This window comes from Mustela lutreola, chromosome 7, assembly GCF_030435805.1.
Source record: "Mustela lutreola isolate mMusLut2 chromosome 7, mMusLut2.pri, whole genome shotgun sequence".
NCBI classification, from domain to species: Eukaryota; Metazoa; Chordata; class Mammalia; order Carnivora; family Mustelidae; genus Mustela; species Mustela lutreola.
The window spans coordinates 50,360,723-50,379,388 of record NC_081296.1 but is presented as its reverse complement, the minus strand read 5'-3'; the positions used below and the strand labels follow the sequence as shown (position 1 = coordinate 50,379,388).

The window sequence follows — 18,666 nt, the reverse complement described above, 5'->3', positions numbered from 1 at the left end:
CTCTTAGATCATGACCTGAGCCGAAGGCAGAGGCTTTAACCCACTGAGCCACCCAGGCACCCCTGGGCCTATAATTTCAAATGGATATACCCTCCCTACTCAGTAGTTAACGAGTATTATCCTACTGATAAACTGAAAGATTCGCAAAGGGTCAGGTGGAAGACAATGCACCTTCCACCGACCCCAAAAGCAGAAAGGAAATGAGGAGAGCTGGGATCTCAGAGAAGGTAGCAGAACCTTAAAGAAGTGAGAAGAAAGTACTTGTGAGAGAGCCATTATCTGTAATCAAAATGACTGTCTCCTTCCTTTCATGATGGCCTAACCACTATCAAAGACGGCAAATGCCTTTTAAACAATGACTTGAACTTTGACAAAGCAGTATCAAAACTAAACACGTATCTGCATGGGAAGACACAAGCACACATGCATATCTACCAAATCACACACACACAAACCTCAGGTATTAAGAAATGAGTTTTTCCTGTGATGTTGACCTTATCAAGTTTAGTCAGCAAGGCTGTGGCAGACCCTGTCAAAAATCCAGTCAGAAAAGCCCAGAACTTATACACCTAGGTATCTCAAAAAATAATTATGACTGGGACTCTTAAGTCCCAACTCTTACCTCAACAATTTCAGATGACCAGTGGATGGGGGAGAGGGGGGCAAGGAGTGGATATTGCTGCTAAAGATGTGGACACTCCATGCCTACGTGTGCGGTTAGTGAAGAATGTGTAGAACTTTGTTCATGAGCATGTTGTTAATATTCACCTTCTTTTCCCAGCTTAATTTCAAATGCAAAGCATTAGGTTTCAGGTAAAAAAAATTTTCTGCTGTTTGAAGGCAGTGTGATACCACTTCCTGTCAGGCTCTGTGGCTCCTTTCCCCTCTGAGGGCTCTTTCCCCTCCTCCATGTCAACTGAAAATGCAGCTCATAGCCTCTTTTAACCACATCCACCTCACAGAAAATATGAAGACCAAGATCACATTTGAGACTCATTCCGACTAATGTCTGCCTTCTGTTCAACACAGTTTCAGGACACTGGTTTTCCTGCCTTCATAGCTGCAACCCTTTACAGAACCAATTTCAATTAAAAAAAAATCCACACAAAAAAGATTCTAAGCCAACTGCAAGAAAAGTATTTTTTTTTTTTAAAGATTTTATTTATTTATTTGACAGAGAGAGATCACAAGTAGGCAGAGAGGCAGGCAGGGGGTGGGGGGGGGCGGAGCAGGCCCCCCACTGAGCAGCGAGCCTGATGTGGGACTCGATCCCATAACTCTGGGACCATGACCTGAGCCAAAGGTAGAGGCCCGACCCACTGAGCCACCCAGGCGCCCCAAGAAAAGTAATTGTTAAAAGCTACTATCACAAAAGGAAGCAGATACCCTTACAGGAAATATGGGACAAAAATTAAGGCAAAAGGGGTGGGGGCTAATAAAGCTATGTTAAATGACTGAAAGTCAACCAAGGAGCTTAAGAGAAACCGCATCATTGAGACTCACTCACTTTTGACACAGGAGAATGCTTCTGGGAGGGTCACACACAGAGAGAAACGACAAAAGGCTACCCACTCAACTTGTTAGAAATTGTCCTTTGCCATCTGGACTGCACTATGCATTCAACAATGTAAAAGGTTTATTCGGGGTTTTGAAATTAGTACCAGCATCCAAAACTAACGTCCTTTAGTTGCTGTGACAGCTCCCACCAAATCTCTTAGGAATATACTTGAGACATGACATTTAAAATCTGCTTCCTCAGAAAAGAAAAAGTCCCACTCAAGAATGACTGCCAAGAACTTGCAACTCAAACTTCCCTAAGCCCAGACAGCATAACACCGGGGAGGTTTCAGAGCACTCAGTCTGTAAGAAAGAGGCCAGAACAAACAAACCAACCATAGACTTCCCTAGTTCTCAATTTTAAGAGCGCTCCATACCTAAATATTCTTTTTTTTTAAATGGTAAATTATCCTTAAGACACACAGTCTTCAAATACAATTGTTACCAAGGCACCATAATAATCCCAAAAATTCACAGTGAAATATGCTATAAGAACCATGTGAAAGGTGCTTAAGTGAGCTACTATTAGAAACTACAAACAACACCCAGACAACTGAAAGATAAGATTCTTAAGGTATTTAATTAACTGCAGCTATTTAACAAAGAAAATGATGTTAAGGTCACTTGCATAGGCAGTTTAAAACCAGCCTTGATTTGCTCTTCAGTTTATGGTAAGTTACTTATCTCCTTACCTGAACACAAAGTCAGCCAGGACAAAAGTAGAAAAGCCAGCTCCCCGCCAAGATCAGGTAAAACGATTAATCAATTCAAAGTAATTGGGGGTACACTGTTGTGTTGTGATTCATTCAGCAAGTAATAATTAAAACCAAGGCAAAACGCATAGGGAGTCAGGCAGAATGTAAGATCAATTCCTCCGCTGAGAAGTTATTAAACATTCAAGCCCAAGAATTTACAAAGTTGAGAAGTGTTGCTTCTCAGGAGATGGTAGTAAAGGAGTGAACCGTATTTTCCTGATCACACCATTCCCAAGAGTCGCCAATTCTCCTAACACCGGTTAATGCTCACAGAACACTTCACACTCTGTAGGCATTATTCCACCATTAGTCACGTTTTGATCTTTTTCCTGCACTTGAGCCAAAGGAAAGGGAGAGAGAAAATGGTAACCAGGGTTCCCAGGTACTGGAGAAAGTCCCGTGCCCCACGTTTTCCACGTCCTCTCCCTTTCCCATTTTCTCTGTCTTCTCTGCTTAACCTCTGGACTGTATATTATTCTGCTTCTCCTTTTCCTTTCTATCTCACACCCAGCTTTCCTTTAGTTTCTCCACCACCTGTCCTCGCTCTGACCTCTGATCCTCTGAACTCTTCTCCGCATCCTGCAATATTTGTTCTGCACCCCCTCCATGACAAGAGATCCAGACCTCTTGTGGCCAGTGCCCCTCATCCCTCACCTCCAGATAGCTCATTCCTCTGAATTCCCTTCCGATTGTTGGGTTCTCGCCTCTTGTCCCTTGTGTCCTCTGTTCTTTTACTTCACGTCCCTCCCATTCCTCCCGAAGCTTCATTTCCCCCTTCGCATTTCCTTCCTCTTTCCTGTCTTTTAATCCATTTCACACCCACTATCCCCTTCTCTTTCTCTATGTGATTTCGTGTCTCCCGCCCCCCACTTTGTCCCGCTAAGACCCTTCCCTGTCACTCCCCTAACCCTCTCACTTCCCCCAATACCCCTAGTCCTTGTTGCTCTGGTTCCCCTTCCCCTTTCTTTGCCCCCAAGTTCCCTCTTAACCGCCCCCCCCCAACCTCACGTCCCCGCCCGCCCCTCTCCCTCACTCCTTCACTCTCTCCTACTGCCCTAGCCACCCTGCCGTCCCCGGGGTCCCCTCCCTGGGGCTCCCAAGCTCTCCTCCAGCCCTCTCCCCGGCCCGCTTGCACCCGCCCCCCATGTCTCTCACTCCCCGTCCCCAGTCGCGGCCCCTCCCTCACCGATGGTGGAGATGAAGGTGGTGTTGAAGGCGTCCTCGGAGAAGCGGAATAGGAGGCAAGTCTTGCCTACCCCCGAGTCGCCGATCAGCAGCAGCTTGAACAGATAATCGTACGTCTTCGCCATCTTCTCGCTCCGGCCCTCTGACCCGGGAGCTAGAGAAGCGGCGGAGAGAGGCGGGGAGGGGGCCGCGGACGAGGGGGCGTGTCCGCCTCGCCACCGCCGCTCGCCCCGCCCTGCGACCCGCCCCTTCCCTTGAAGAAGGCCTGCGCGCCCCGCCCCGCGCGGCCAATCGGCTGGGGCTACGTCATCATCGCCCGCGTCCCCGGGTTAGATGGGACTTGTAGTTCCTTGGAGGAGCCTCGGGCGTGCCCGGCACCGGCTGTCCGAGCAACCCCAGGAGATAAAAGAAGATCCGCTGGGTGCTGGGGGAGTGGGTGATTAGACGTTTCCACCCCGGCTGGGAAGGAAGGCTCGATTTCGAACTCTGCGTGTCTTGCCGCCGGAACTCAACTTCACGGTTTCTTTGTGTGTGGGCGCCTTTCAATTCCAGACCTCTGAATCTGAGTCCCAGGACTACCGCATCTCTTCCGCCCGGACCCGGAGCAGAGATGCTTTCTTTGCTTCACGCGGCTGTGGCGCAGCCTGTGGATTATCTGCAGGGTGCGTTATCTGGCTTCGCCTGCAGTTCCTGCCCGGCACCACCTCTGTGCCCCCTTCCTCAGCCCCTCAGTTACAGATCTCGAAAAGAATGAGTGCCGTTCTAACTTGAACCCCAGTCATGTTCTCTTCACGCCATACAGACCAGAGGCAAATAGGATTGGTATTTTAGAGGATCTGTTATGTAGACCACTCCCCTCCCCCCAATAAGACGGTGGATAAAAATCTGGGATTTTTAAATATTAAAACTTGCGCTACAAGACTGTGTCCTATAAAGTGGCATGCATTATGTGAGGCAGGAACTATGACTGTGGGAATCTAAAGAACAAGATCTGGATTTTGGTTCGGCGGCTTAACTGCTCCCTCTCATAAAACTGCGACCCAGTTTTCTCATCTGTAAAATGGGTATAAAGCAAGCTACTTCCTAAGGTTGTAGAGAAAATGAAATGAGATGCTTAAAATGAAAGCACTTTGAAATCCATAGGCATTGTAGAAATGTTAGTGGTGAAGGTTACCTTCTTAAACCCTCTGGAGCCTCTCAATGGATGACAAGGCGGGGGAGGGTGCATTCTGTTATACTCACTTTACAACTTTATTTACTGGTTTAGACTATTCTTTGTTTTGTGGATATAGTGGTCAGCCCTTTTTCATTTGCTAGTGACAGAAACCCATCCAGATCAAGTTCTCTTAGAAGGGAGGAGGTTTCCTGGTTCAAATAAAGCCAAAGGGCAAGGAATGGCCACACACGTCTAGAACCAGAAGCTCTATCCAGTCATGGCTCTGTCTCTCATCTCTTCTCCCTTCTCAGTTTTAATTTTTAATAAGCCAAATATCTATTGATAAGACCCACATGAACAAAAGCTCTTCAGGGTCCTCAATAATTTTTAAGAGGACAAAGGGGTCCTGAAGTCAAAATATTTGAGAACCACCAGCCTAGGCATTTACCTTAGATCTAAGTAAAAACTTTCTGAAAGGTTGGAGGAGGGTATTAAGGGAGGCAATGGGCTCAACCATTAGTGGAACAAGGAAAAAACTTGGGACAATTAGTTAAACAAGACAAGCTTTCTGAAACACATCTTGAGTGCCTTGTGACTTCATGTATGGTGCCAGTGATATTCCATTCTTGGTCTTGTGTCAGAATATTCATTTGGTCTTAGTACTGGCTTTCACCTTTTATGTGGAAAGAAGAGGAAATGTGTGATTTACTCACACTTATTGATAACACAGTACCCAGAGAGTTGCTGCTAATCTAATAACTAATTCCTAAAGCCAACAGATGGGAACAAAGCTCCTAAGGATGTCAATGTCATTTTCTGTCCCCTCAAGAGAAGGGCCCCTTCCTCTGCCTCTTTGCCCCAGCCAATTCTTGGACAAGTCTGTGAATTTGGCCTCAACTGGGGCTGAACAACCATGAACAGTTCAGTTCTATACCTTCACCTTCATTCTGGAAAAGAAGGGAGAAAAAATTTTCCAAGACCAGTGAAATCTTTCTTTTATAAAATGTGTATTGGGGCACCTGGGTGGCTCAGTGTTAGGTTAACGCCTCTGCCTTCCGCTCAGGTCATGATCCCAGCATCCTGGGATCAAGCCCTGCATCAGGCTCTCTGCTCGGAAGGGAGCCTGCTTCCCCCCGCCACCCCCCCCCCCCCCGCCTACTTGTGATCTCTGTCTGTCAAAAAAAAAAAAAATTAAAATGTGTATTGATTAAAATAAATTTCAGTCCCACTATCTGCATGCAACTGTTGGCATTCGTTTTCAGAATGAGTAAGAACACACTGATGTGGTACAGAACTTCAGAAAGAAGTTAGTTAGGAATTTTAAAGTCCCTAAATTTCCTTAGGGGAATTTTGTTAATTGATGGGAATTTAAAGGAAAAAACCCAACTCTGTCTTATTTTCACTTCCCTGGTTTTTCTTTGCTACCAAGTGTATATAACTTTGGGACTTTCTAGGCGGTAAGTCTGTGCATCATAGTTTAAGAATTTTGATATATGGACACTATTTCAAGAAGAATCCAAATTTTTCCCTTTATAGATTATTTTTATATTTAAATATTGTATGAATATTGTATAAAAATATTGTATAAATATTTTTATAGTTATACAGCAATGTTCTTAGAATACAGATTTGGTGGTAGTAACAATACTACTAAGTCAAGGTACTCTGCTCAAAGGATTGGACAATAAATATATCTGTAGAGCTGAGGGTATCACATGGAACAGGTTGCTGGTTGCCACCTTCTTTTCTTTCTCCAAATGGCATTGGAGGACCCTCTTTCTAAAAATCTGTGCTACTGTGCTCTGAGGAAACCACATCAATGTTTTTTGCCAGTTGCCCAAACCCATCTTTGAAATGCTACATCACTACAGAGCACTAGGAAGACTAACACATTCAATCTGATTGCGTAAATGATTATTGAAGCCTTTGATAAGGTTAACGTGGGTATAGCAGCTTGACTTACAGAAATCTGGATGTCCAAGGAGCTCACCCTCTGTGATTTTTGTCAGGTCAGCACGCTTTCTTCCTGCTTTTGGAAAGCTCCTCCTTTCCCTCTGATGGCTGTGAATCATGGTACTTCACTCCTCCAGCCAAAGAGATGGACATAAGACCAGGCTGGCTCAATCTGAATTCTTCCCTGTGAATCTTCTAATGAGGTGGGGTGGCAGGAGGTCTGTGTGAGTTTCAGACTGGTTTTGATCCGAGATTTAGTTCATTTTCCTGTTTTTTCTTTCCCTGTCCTCCTCGGCACGTTTACTCTGTCCTTGAGCTGCCTTGCCTTTGCCCATGTTGCACAATGCCAAGGGATTATTCACTTCTTACAGTTTATTCATTTGGGGATCAAAGACACACACCCCCCCCCCAAGAATCTATACGTATTCTTGAGGGTTGGTGTGTTCGCTAGGAAAATTTTCAAATTAATTCAAGCATTCTTCAACTGTTTTAAATTGGTCTGTAAAACTTGCGTGTAAGGAAAGTTACCTTTCTTAACTGCTTACATGAAATTAAATTTGGCTGAGACCCCTATGTGTCAAGGGCTGGCAAAACTGGTATCTATCATTACTGGGGCTTTTCTCTTAACTGCACCGTATAAGAATCAGGAGCTTACATGGTCCTGAAAAATTAGGGGCAAAGCAGCTTCTGGTCATCAGCCTGCACCCGTCAGTGTTGACACTTCTGTCTAAATACTCTTGCATTCTGGTCCTCTGCCATCTGTTGAGCACAGCTGCCCCGGTGGGCTACAAAGATGTCCTTTATGGTGATTATTTTCACTGACTGATGACTCAGACATCGAATAAAGTTCTCTGTTATCCAATACTTTGTGTACTTCTTTGTCTTCTCCCTTAAAACTTGAGCTCTTTGAGGGAAAGGACATTGCTAATTTCTCACTGTGCCCCCAGCATGCCTAGCATGATGCCGTAATTGAGCAGGTACTCAATTAAGTTGTCAAATAAATGAATAAACTATCTGGATCTGACTATCATGCCAGTTTTCTAATTTTTTAACTAGCTGGGACACCTTTAGTTTATTATTCGCTGTAAGACCTAGGTATTTTTGACCTCACAAATACCTTTCTGGTTGTATGCTATCTTGTATTAATGTTATTCATTCTGTAAGTATACTATACATTGTTGTGTTTAAGAAGTCAGTGTGATTATATCTTACTTCTCTAGCTTGTCAAGATCATATTGAATGATAATCCCTCAAAAATACCAATTTCTCTTATCACCTGTGTGTTATCCAAAAACATGCTATTTGTTTAGTGATATTCCAGTAGGATAACTCTATAATCACCTTCATCAGAGAGAGACAAACTGTACTCTTCCCACCCACTGATCTTTTCTGAGTAATCACAGGATGAATAATGTCCACTCAAACAAATATCCATTAAGCTCACTATGAAACCAGCTCAGCAAGGCCACTTGGAAAATACTAAGTGATCTATCATGTGGTTCCTGCCCTCAGTTTGCTTCCCAGTTAATTGAGAGGAGAATCCACAAGTGAAAAGTTCAGTGATAAATGGAAGACAAGCATTTGGTTGTATACACTTCATTTATCCGGATGGGTCAAGTATTCATTCTGATTGGTTGGCTTTTAATTCAGACTGGTCGGCATCCATTTTGATTGGTTGGGTGTCCATTTTTATTATTTGGGCATACATTCTGATTGGTCAGGCTTCCAACCTGATTGATCAAATGCTCATGCCAAATAGATTATTAAATATTTTGACTAGACGCAAAAGTTAGATTAAAATGATATAATACCAAAAATTGCTGCCTGAAAGTACGGTATCTGCTTGATTAACACATTTCAACAAACATAGCTTCTTAGAACAGAGTCAGTAGGTGTATAACAGAGGTGAGGGGGGATGCATTAATGAACATGACTGAATGGGAGGCCATATTCTAAGGGCATAGGCCTTAGAATATGGGCGAGGACCATGGTTATGCCCAGATGAAAGTAAAACTCTTTCTTGAGTGTCAGGAGTGAATACCTAATCATCTAGAATGCAGAGGAAGCCACCCGCGTTGCTACAATTCTGAGTGGCTCCATTTCTGGGTAGGGTCCAGCTGACAGAAAGGGGAAGTCAGGCTTAGCCTGCATAGAGAATTGGGATAATATTGTACTCAACTAGAGGGTGGGCTTTAAAGAATCCATTCAAAAACCTCTTACAGGGGTGCCTGGGTGGCTCAGTGGGTTAAAGCCTCTGCCTTCGGCTCGGGTCATGATCTCAGGGTCCTGGGATCGAGTCCCGCATCGGGCTCTCTGCTTGGCGGGGAGCCTGCTTCCTCCTCTCTCTGCCTGCCTCTCTGCCTACTTCTGATCTGTCTCTGTCAAAGAAATGGATAAAATCTTTAAAAAAAAAAAAACACCTCTTACATTATTTCTTTCTCTGATATAAAGTTTCTGACAATAAAATATTTTACAAAATTGATAAAATATTTTAGTAAAATCCATTCCTTTCACTAATCTAGACATTGCTATGCAAGATTTTGTGTCAAATAAGACATATGCAACAAATCTTGTGCATTTGGATAGAGTTCCTTGTAAGCTTGAGTAATTTAAAAAAGCATTTTAGGACCAACTTTAAAATGGACTCTGATTTGATGGCAAAATGAAGATACACTGAAACTCACAATCAGTATCATGACAGATCCGAGATGCTTATGGCAATAAATAATAGAACACTGCATGGTTTAAATAATGGAAATAGTTACTGAATCACATACTGAAATAATTAGATATAAAACTAATGACAGGTGAGTCATCCAGCAGCTCAAATGACGTGCCTGGGACCTGGGTTTTCTCTCTCTCATCTTCTTAGCAATGCTTCCTCAAAGTAACACATATTTCAACAGGCCAGCCCAATGTGGTTGCAAGATGTCATCTTGAAACTCCCCAAACTCCTTGCTTCCACGAATCCTCATCCTCAAAAGTTCTTTAAAAATCCCCTAAAATCAAGTTCCCTGGGACCTGACTGCCCTGCCAGGGAACAATCCTAGCGTCCAAGAGACTGGCCTGGACAAACCGGGGTGGGGCTGAGCAGAGGGTCAAGCTCAACGAAAGTCATGGGCTCCGTGAGAAACAGAGGAAACAGGAGACAAGACTACAGAAGCAACAAATGAATACTACCAACTGTTTCAGTGTCAAATGCACATTGATATGTTCACTGAGTACTGTTAAGTGATTGGTTATGATGGAATTTCTAGAGAAGTAATGGAGCTGAAATCCAGGAAAATTCTGACTTGTTCTCTTAAACAGGTGGATTGATTTTGAGCCAGAAAAAAAGAGGCAAGAAGCAAATAAATGTTTGCCTAAAGAGGGGATAGGTGATCCAAATCTAGATTAACATAGGCACTTAGCCACCTGGCCCCTCTCTACTCTTTCTCAACTCAAAGCAAGCAGCAAAGGTTAACCATTTTGCCAGCCTTGACCTTTCTTTTTTCTTTTTTAAAAGATTATTGTATTTATTTGAGAGAGAGAGACTGGGGGGGGGGGGTGGACAGAGGGAGAGAGAGAATCTCAACCAAACTGCCTGTTGAGCAAGGAGCCTGACAGTGGCTCACTCTCACAACACTGAGGTCATGACCTGAGCTGAAATCAGGAGTCGGACACTCAATCTACTGAGCCACCCAGGCATCTCAGGCTCGAACTTTCTAAGTTCTGGGTTTTGTAATAGAAAGAGGATTGAACTAAGCCCCAGGTGACCTGAGTTCTGTTCCCAGCTCTGCCACTAACTAGCTCTGCTCTGTGACCTTAAACAAGGACAACAACCTTTCTATGCCTCAATTTCCTCATCTGTAAAGTGAGGGGGGGGGGGCTGGGTTAGATAATCCCTTTCTATCTGTGGAATACTTTGGCTCTTGAATCCAAACCCCATAACAGGTGACCCTCCCAGGCCGACCAAACACCCTGGTGAATCAAGGGGATTTATCAACAGCCTCAAGGCCTAGCAGGTCTCTTGGAGGCCAGGCAGGGCGTGGTGCTGGGAAAGGAGCCCAAGATACCTAGTTCCTTGTTCCAAAGAGAATTTAGTTCGCCCTATGACTCAGTTACCGGTACTTCTCTCTTTCCAAGGAGTACAACGTTTCAGTCCTCTCTGTGATAGCAACAACAATTTATGACAGTGCCAATCTAAAAGTTTAGGAGAAAAATGAGACTCTGCTTTGTATTTACAGCCATATCCAGTCATATTCCTGCCTCCAATTCCTACCAATATGGATAATCATTTCCTGAACAACCTTACACATAGACTTCCTTTTTTTCCCCTAATTTAACAGCAGCAAGTCTTCTTAAACGAAGTTAATTAGGGAACATGTCGATCGCTCCAGAACCTATGACAGAACACCAGATCTCTCCTGGAATTCCTTGCTATCACTGTTCAGACAGAACTGAAGCAGTTAATATGAAATCAAGCAGAAGTCTTTGATTACTCATTTTTAAGATTTACAATTATCAGTGATGGTTGCAATACAACAGAATGCTTTAGAAATAAGGATGAATAGGTGATTCTTTGGGGCCAGGATGAATATTCAGATTAAGAAAAACTGCTAATGAAATCCTAATCACATAGTAATTTCCCACGTATTACTCTCTGAAACTCAAGTAGCTATATGGCCTAATTAGGCCTGTTTGGGAGATTATCACAACATCTTATTTCTGCAATGAATGGCATCATTCAGCGTTTAATATTCATTGAGGCTTTTATGAAACAGAGAGGTTTCCATATGTCTCTAGAGCAAAACATTTGTGTTTGCCATCTGCTACTCAAGAGTAGTTTTGTAGAAAAAGAATGCAAATTGCTTGCTTCTTTAATTGCTTTGGGGTTAGGCTACACTATAGTTGGTACTGTGGGACACCCAATTCACCGCTAGGAGCCTACAGTTGTTTACTTAGTTACCAACTTACAGAATTCTTTACGACCAAACAGCAGGAAAAGAAAGCAAAGCCTAAAACTATCTTTGTCCTTTAAACTCAAGGCAAAGTCCATTACGAAGTGATTGTAAGACTATTTTTAAGTAAGCATTAAGGAGACACTATCTAGAACACTGGACTTTGAGGCTGGTATAGCAAATATCAGTTCTCTTTTCTTAATCCTGAAACCAAAGGAATAAATGACTCAATACTTGTTAAAAAAAAAAAAAAAATCAAAGGATTGCCTTGAACTCAGTGTCAGAATAGAAAAAAAAAAAAAAAAAGGAATTTACTCTTAGTTACCCAGGAGATAATTACTTGGGCTTTGGACTCTGCTGTTTGTTTCACTTTTCCCCCTTCTCATTAGTTTCTTGAATTGTGGATAATTCTCTGCTCAGTAACATCTCCCTAGCCTATGGATATGCACCATTAGTTTTGTTTAATCAAGAATAACCTCAACCAAGAATTTAACCCAAAGTGGAAACCCTGGAGCTTAGCGAAAATCTGTAGATCTCAATTACTGATGCTCTTTGGAGTCCTCCTCGCAATAGAATTTCATTCACTGGAGTTATTGGCATATGGACTGTAAGAAATTGACAAATGAAAGGGACCTAATTTGGCCACTGACTGACTATTTCTAAAACTATTTTCTGTTTTAAGATGCTATAAAACCAATGAATATATGAGATCACTTATTGTTTCCAAAGTTTGTACCTCGGAGTACCCAGTGTTCATCAGCTGGTGAAGTCAGAAGGATGGGTTTCATGGCCAAATGCTTTCAAGAGATGCTGCTCTCACAGTGTTTTGATGATATGGTTTCTCTGAGTCCTTAATATGCTGATGTGCTCTGTGACTGACTCTTCAAACTGGCTGCAAAGCGCGGCCTTCCTCACACTTGTGCTCTGAGGCACTTTTTGATGGAACACCTTCTGGGACCTGTGTTTAGCAAAATATATGTTGGTTTAGATTGCATCTAAACCCTTAGTACCAGATATGAAGAGTGAATAATGTAAATTCCTACTGTCATGATGAAAATAAGCATGTTTACAGGAAGCTGACAAACTGAACTGGTTTCTCCTGAATCCCAGGGCAGGGCTCCCTCCTGTCATTTCTCAGGACTGCACCCACCCACTGAGAGACTGGCCAGGGGGCAGGGCTGATGGGATGGCTCCTTTCTCCCACCCTGGGACAGCTGCCTTGCCCCCAAGTTCTGGGGGACAGACATGGTTCTGAATGGAAATGAAAATCGCCTTATGTCCAGAAGGAAATTTACCCAGTATTCAAAAAATGCAAAAAACTAGATTCTTAAATGAACATTCTGGAGGCTGAGTTTTTCAGGAAAAAAAAAAAGGCTACTGTCAAGTAATTCAGCTAACATTTGCTCTTTTTCTTTTGTATTATTCTGTATTTTGAGTGAGTTATGGGACATGTTAGAGGGTCACATAACAGCCAGGCTAATTTTCTACAGTGACATCTAAAGTTCTGTAAAATAATCTGTATAATAAAATGCTCTTAAAGATAAATTATTTAAATTTCTTGAGGGTATAAATTATATTCATATTGTGTCCCTAATGACTAACACAGGGTTTGGCATATACTAGGTGCATAGCGATAAATATGTTTGCATTCATTAGTAAATTATAATCTGATGATTAGACTTTAATAAAATAACAGCTACAATACATTAATGGTACTAATGACATCCTACCTTTACAAAAATCTCAAAGATAAATTCCTTGACCTGGTGAAGGTTTAAAAGCAGAAGCTAAATGGACATCAGAAGAAAGCAGGAGTGGCAATCCTTATATCAGATCAATTAGATTTTAAGCCAAAGACTGTAATAAGAGATGAGGAAGGACACTATATCATACTCAAAGGGTCTGTCCAACAAGAAGATTTAACAATTTTAAATATCTATGCCCCCAACGTGGGAGCAGCCAACTATATAAACCAATTAATAACAAAATCAAAGAAACACATCAACAACAATACAATAATAGTAGGGGACTTTAACACTCTCCTCACTGAAATGGACAGGTCATCCAAGCAAAAGATCAGCAAGGAAATAAAGGCCTTAAATGACACACTGGACCAGATGGACATCACAGATATATTCAGAATATTTCATCCCAAAGCAACAGAATACACATTCTTCTCTAGTGCACATGGAACATTCTCCAGAATAGATCACATCCTCGGTCCTAAATCAGGACTCAACCGGTATCAAAAGATTGGGATCATTCCCTGCATATTTTCAGACCACAATGCTCTAAAGCTAGAACTCAACCACAAAAGGAAGTTTGGAAAGAACCCAAATACATGGAGACTAAACAGTATCCTTCTAAAGAATGAATGGGTCAACCGGGAAATTAAAGAAGAATTGAAAAAAATCATGGAAACAAATGATAATGAAAATACAACGGTTCAAAATCTGTGGGACACAACAAAGGCAATCCTGAGAGGAAAATATATAGCGGTACAAGCCTTTCTCAAGAAACAAGAAAGGTCTCAGGTACACAACCTAACCCTACACCTAAAGGAGCTGGAGAAAGAACAAGAAAGAAACCCTAAGCCCAGCAGGAGAAGAGAAATCATAAAGATCAGAGCAGAAATCAATGAAATAGAAACCAAAAAAACAATAGAACAAATCAACGAAACTAGGAGCTGGTTCTTTGAAAGAATTAATAAAATTGATAAACCCCTGGCCCGACTTATCAAAAAGAAAAGAGAAAGGACCCAAATAAATAAAATCATGAATGAAAGAGGAGAGATCACAACTAACACCAAAGAAATACAAACTATTATAAGAACATACTATGAGCAACTCTACGCCAATAAATTTGACAATCTGGAAGAAATGGATGCATTCCTAGAAACATATAAACTACCACAACTGAACCATGAAGAAATAGAAAGCCTGAACAGACCCATAACCAGTAAGGAGATTGAAACAGTCATTAAAAATCTCCAAACAAACAAAAGCCCAGGGCCAGACGGCTTCCCGGGGGAATTCTACCAAACATTTAAAGAAGAACTAATTCCTATTCTCCTGAAACTGTTCCAAAAAATAGAAATGGAAGGAAAACTTCCAAACTCATTTTATGAGGCCAGCATCACCTTGATCCCAAAACCAGACAAGGATCCCACCAAAAAAGAGAGCTATAGACCGATATCCTTGATGAACACAGATGCGAAAATACTCAACAAAATACTAGCCAATCGGATTCAACAGTACATTAAAAAGATTATTCACCACGACCAAGTGGGATTTATTCCAGGGCTGCAAGGTTGGTTCAACATCCGCAAATCAGTCAATGTGATACAACACATCAATAAAAGTAAGAACAAGAACCATATGATACTCTCAATAGATGCTGAAAAAGCATTTGACAAAGTACAACATCCCTTCCTGATCAAAACTCTTCAAAGTGTAGGGATAGAGGGCACATACCTCAATATCATCAAAGCCATCTATGAAAAACCCACCGCAAATATCATTCTCAATGGAGAAAAACTGAAAGCTTTTCCGCTAAGGTCAGGAACACGGCAGGGATGTCCATTATCACCACTGCTATTCAACATCGTACTAGAGGTCCTAGCCTCAGCAATCAGACAACAAAAGGAAATTAAAGGCATCCAAATCGGCAAAGAAGAAGTCAAATTATCACTCTTCGCAGATGATATGATACTATATGTGGAAAACCCAAAAGACTCCACTCCAAAACTGCTAGAACTTATACAGGAATTCAGTAAAGTGTCAGGATATAAAATCAATGCACAGAAATCAGTTGCATTTCTCTACACCAACAGCAAGACAGAAGAAAGAGATATTAAGGAGTCAATCCCATTTACAATTGCATCCAAAACCATAAGATACCTAGGAATAAACCTAACCAAAGAGACACAGAATCTATACTCAGAAAACTATAAAGTACTCATGAAAGAAATTGAGGAAGACACAAAGAAATGGAAAAATGTTCCATGCTCCTGGATTGGAAGAATAAATATTGTGAAAATGTCTATGCTACCTAAAGCAATCTACACATTTAATGCAATTCCTATCAAAGTACCATCCATCTTTTTCAAAGAAATGGAACAAATAATTCTAAAATTTATATGGAACCAGAAAAGACCTCGAATAGCCAAAGGGATATTGAAAAAGAAAGCCAACGTTGGTGGCATCACAATTCCGGACTTCAAGCTCTATTACAAAGCTGTCATCATCAAGACAGCATGGTACTGGCACAAAAACAGACACATAGATCAATGGAACAGAATAGAGAGCCCAGAAATAGACCCTCAACTCTATGGTCAACTAATCTTCGACAAAGCAGGAAAGAATGTCCAATGGAAAAAAGACAGCCTTTTCAATAAATGGTGCTGGGAAAATTGGACAGCCACATGCAGAAAAATGAAATTGGACCATTTCCTTACACCACACACAAAAATAGACTCAAAATGGATGAAGGACCTCAATGTACGAAAGGAATCCATCAAAATCCTTGAGGAGAACACGGGCAGCAACCTCTTCGACCTCTGCCGCAGCAACATCTTCCTAGGAACAACGCAAAAGGCAAGGGAAGCAAGGGAAAAAATGAACTACTGGGATTTCATCAAGATCAAAAGCTTTTGCACAGCAAAGGAAACAGTTAACAAAATCAAAAGACAACTGACAGAATGGGAGAAGATATTTGCAAACGACATATCAGATAAAGGACTAGTGTCCAGAATCTATAAAGAACTTAGCAAACTCAACACCCAAAGAACAAATAATCCAATCAAGAAATGGGCAGAAGACATGAACAGACATTTCTGCAAAGAAGACATCCAGATGGCGAACAGACACATGAAAAAGTGCTCCATATCACTCGGCATCAGGGAAATACAAATCAAAACCACAATGAGATATCACCTCACACCAGTCAGAATGGCTAAAATCAACAAGTCAGGAAATGACAGATGCTGGCGAGGATGCGGAGAAAGGGGAACCCTCCTACACTGTTGGTGGGAATGCAAGCTGGTGCAGCCACTCTGGAAAACAGCATGGAGGTTCCTCAAAATGTTGAAAATAGAACTGCCCTATGACCCAGCAATTGCACTATTGGGTATTTACCCTAAAGATACAAATGTAGTGATCCAAAGGGACACATGCACCCGAATGTTTATAGCAGCAATGTCCACAATAGCCAAACTATGGAAAGAACCTAGATGTCCATCAACAGATGAATGGATCAAGAAGATGTGGTATATATACACAATGGAATACTATGCAGCCATCAAAAGAAATGAAATCTTGCCATTTGCAACAACGTGGATGGAACTAGAGCGTATCATGCTTAGCGAAATAAGTCAAGCAGAGAAAGACAACTATCATATGATCTCCCTGATATGAGGAAGTGGTGATGCAACATGGAGGCTTAAGTGGGTAGAAGAATAAATGAAACAAGATGGGATTGGGAGGGAGACAAACCATAAGTGACTCTTAATCTCACAAAACAAACTGAGGGTTGCCGGGGGGAGGGGGTTGGGGAGAAGGGGGTGGGATTATGGACATTGGGGAGGGTATGTGATTTGGTGAGTGCTGTGAAGTGTGTAAACCCGGTGATTCACAGACCTGGGGATAAAAATATATGTATATAAAAAATATATGTTTATAAAAAATAAAAAATTAAAAAAAAATAAAATAAAATAAAATTAAAAAAAAATAAAAAAATAAAAGCAGAAGCTAGTTAACACTCTTTATTTGTAATCTTCTATGTAATGTGGCTTTTCTTTCAGGGAATAATAAGTGGGATCACTTCTGTTTTACTTTTAAATACATGCACATAGACTTAGAAATGGAATAAATCAGTAGACACCAAGTCCTGTCTTCCAGCTATTGTCGAATTCCCCTGTCAGCCACTTGGCCTGTATTAAATATTGCCAGAGATAACACATGTAATAATAAGCCTGAACCCTGGAAGGCCTGAGTCATCAGAGAAAGATTAAGTCAGTGTTGGCAAATTATAATTTGTGTTCTATATTTTCATTCACTTAATAAAAATCTTTTTTTAGCACCTACAATACATAAAGCGATCCATAGGTACTATAAGGGGAACAAAGATGAAATTGGTACAGACCATCCCTCAAGAAGCCTGCATGAGAGATGGGGCACATGTGAACATAATTACAATGCTGGGTAAAATTATGATAAGCCAGTAATGCACTGTTGTATTAATTTGCAGTTGTTTCCTAATTAGTTTATTTTTCTTTCAAAACTGGTAGTCTATAGTTCAGCAGATTCCCCAGTGTATTAGAATGCCCCATTCCCAGATTATTCTAGATAAAGAGCATCCTGGACATCAAGCTTTATGGTCATCAGCATCATCTGAGAGCTATGCTTCTTATTTGAGAGACGGACAGGACCATCCCAGCAAGATCTTTTGACCGGCCTTAAGTCACTTACTTGGACATATAATTCACTTGAACGGTTGGTTAAGGAGGATCAATCACAATGCCATGGGAGTCGGAACTGGTGGGGAGGCTGAGGGCATGCCTGCAATGCCTGCAGGAAGGTGGGTACTTTCGGTGGTAATGCCATAACAGTTGGATCATCTAGTAATAGATGGGTCAAGTTGTCAAGTGACAACCAGAAATGAGGTCAACATAAGCACCATGAATTGTCCCTGGCTCACAGAGTGGCTCTGTCTGAACAAAGTGTATCTGTGAGGGAGAAGGCTGGGAGAGCCAGAGGACAATCTGTCTGTCCACACCCCAGAAGTGACCACCACCTGATGGTTTGAATTAACTCCTTATTTCTGACTGGGGCTGTGTTTTTACCTCCGTTAAAAAAATTTTAAGGAATTTATTTATGTAACCAACATCCAAACATCATTACGGAAATAGGTCTTTCACACGTTAGGAACGATGATGTCAGAGAAGGCTGAACTAAAGCCTTTATCTGAGCCAATAATCCAGAATCCAATGCTCTTACCATTGAAATACACAACAACAACAACAAACTATCATCAAAGTATACATCGTATACATTCTACTCTTTACCTCTTTTGCCTTGAGAATTGAAGACTAAAAATATTTTTTTATGAGCAGACAGTTTTC

At 41.6% G+C, this 18,666-nt stretch overlaps 1 protein-coding gene across 1 annotated transcript in view; it reads right to left on the bottom strand.

The window, feature by feature from the left end:
- Positions 1–3,713, bottom strand: part of RAB8B (RAB8B, member RAS oncogene family) — a 61,082-nt gene extending 57,369 nt beyond the window's left edge. The window contains exon 1 of the mRNA XM_059180722.1: positions 3,499–3,713. Within this exon, the coding sequence (XP_059036705.1) occupies positions 3,499–3,622 (124 nt within the window). The 5' untranslated portion in view covers positions 3,623–3,713. The remainder of the gene's footprint in view (positions 1–3,498) is intronic.
- Between the last annotated feature and the right edge of the window lie 14,953 nt (positions 3,714–18,666).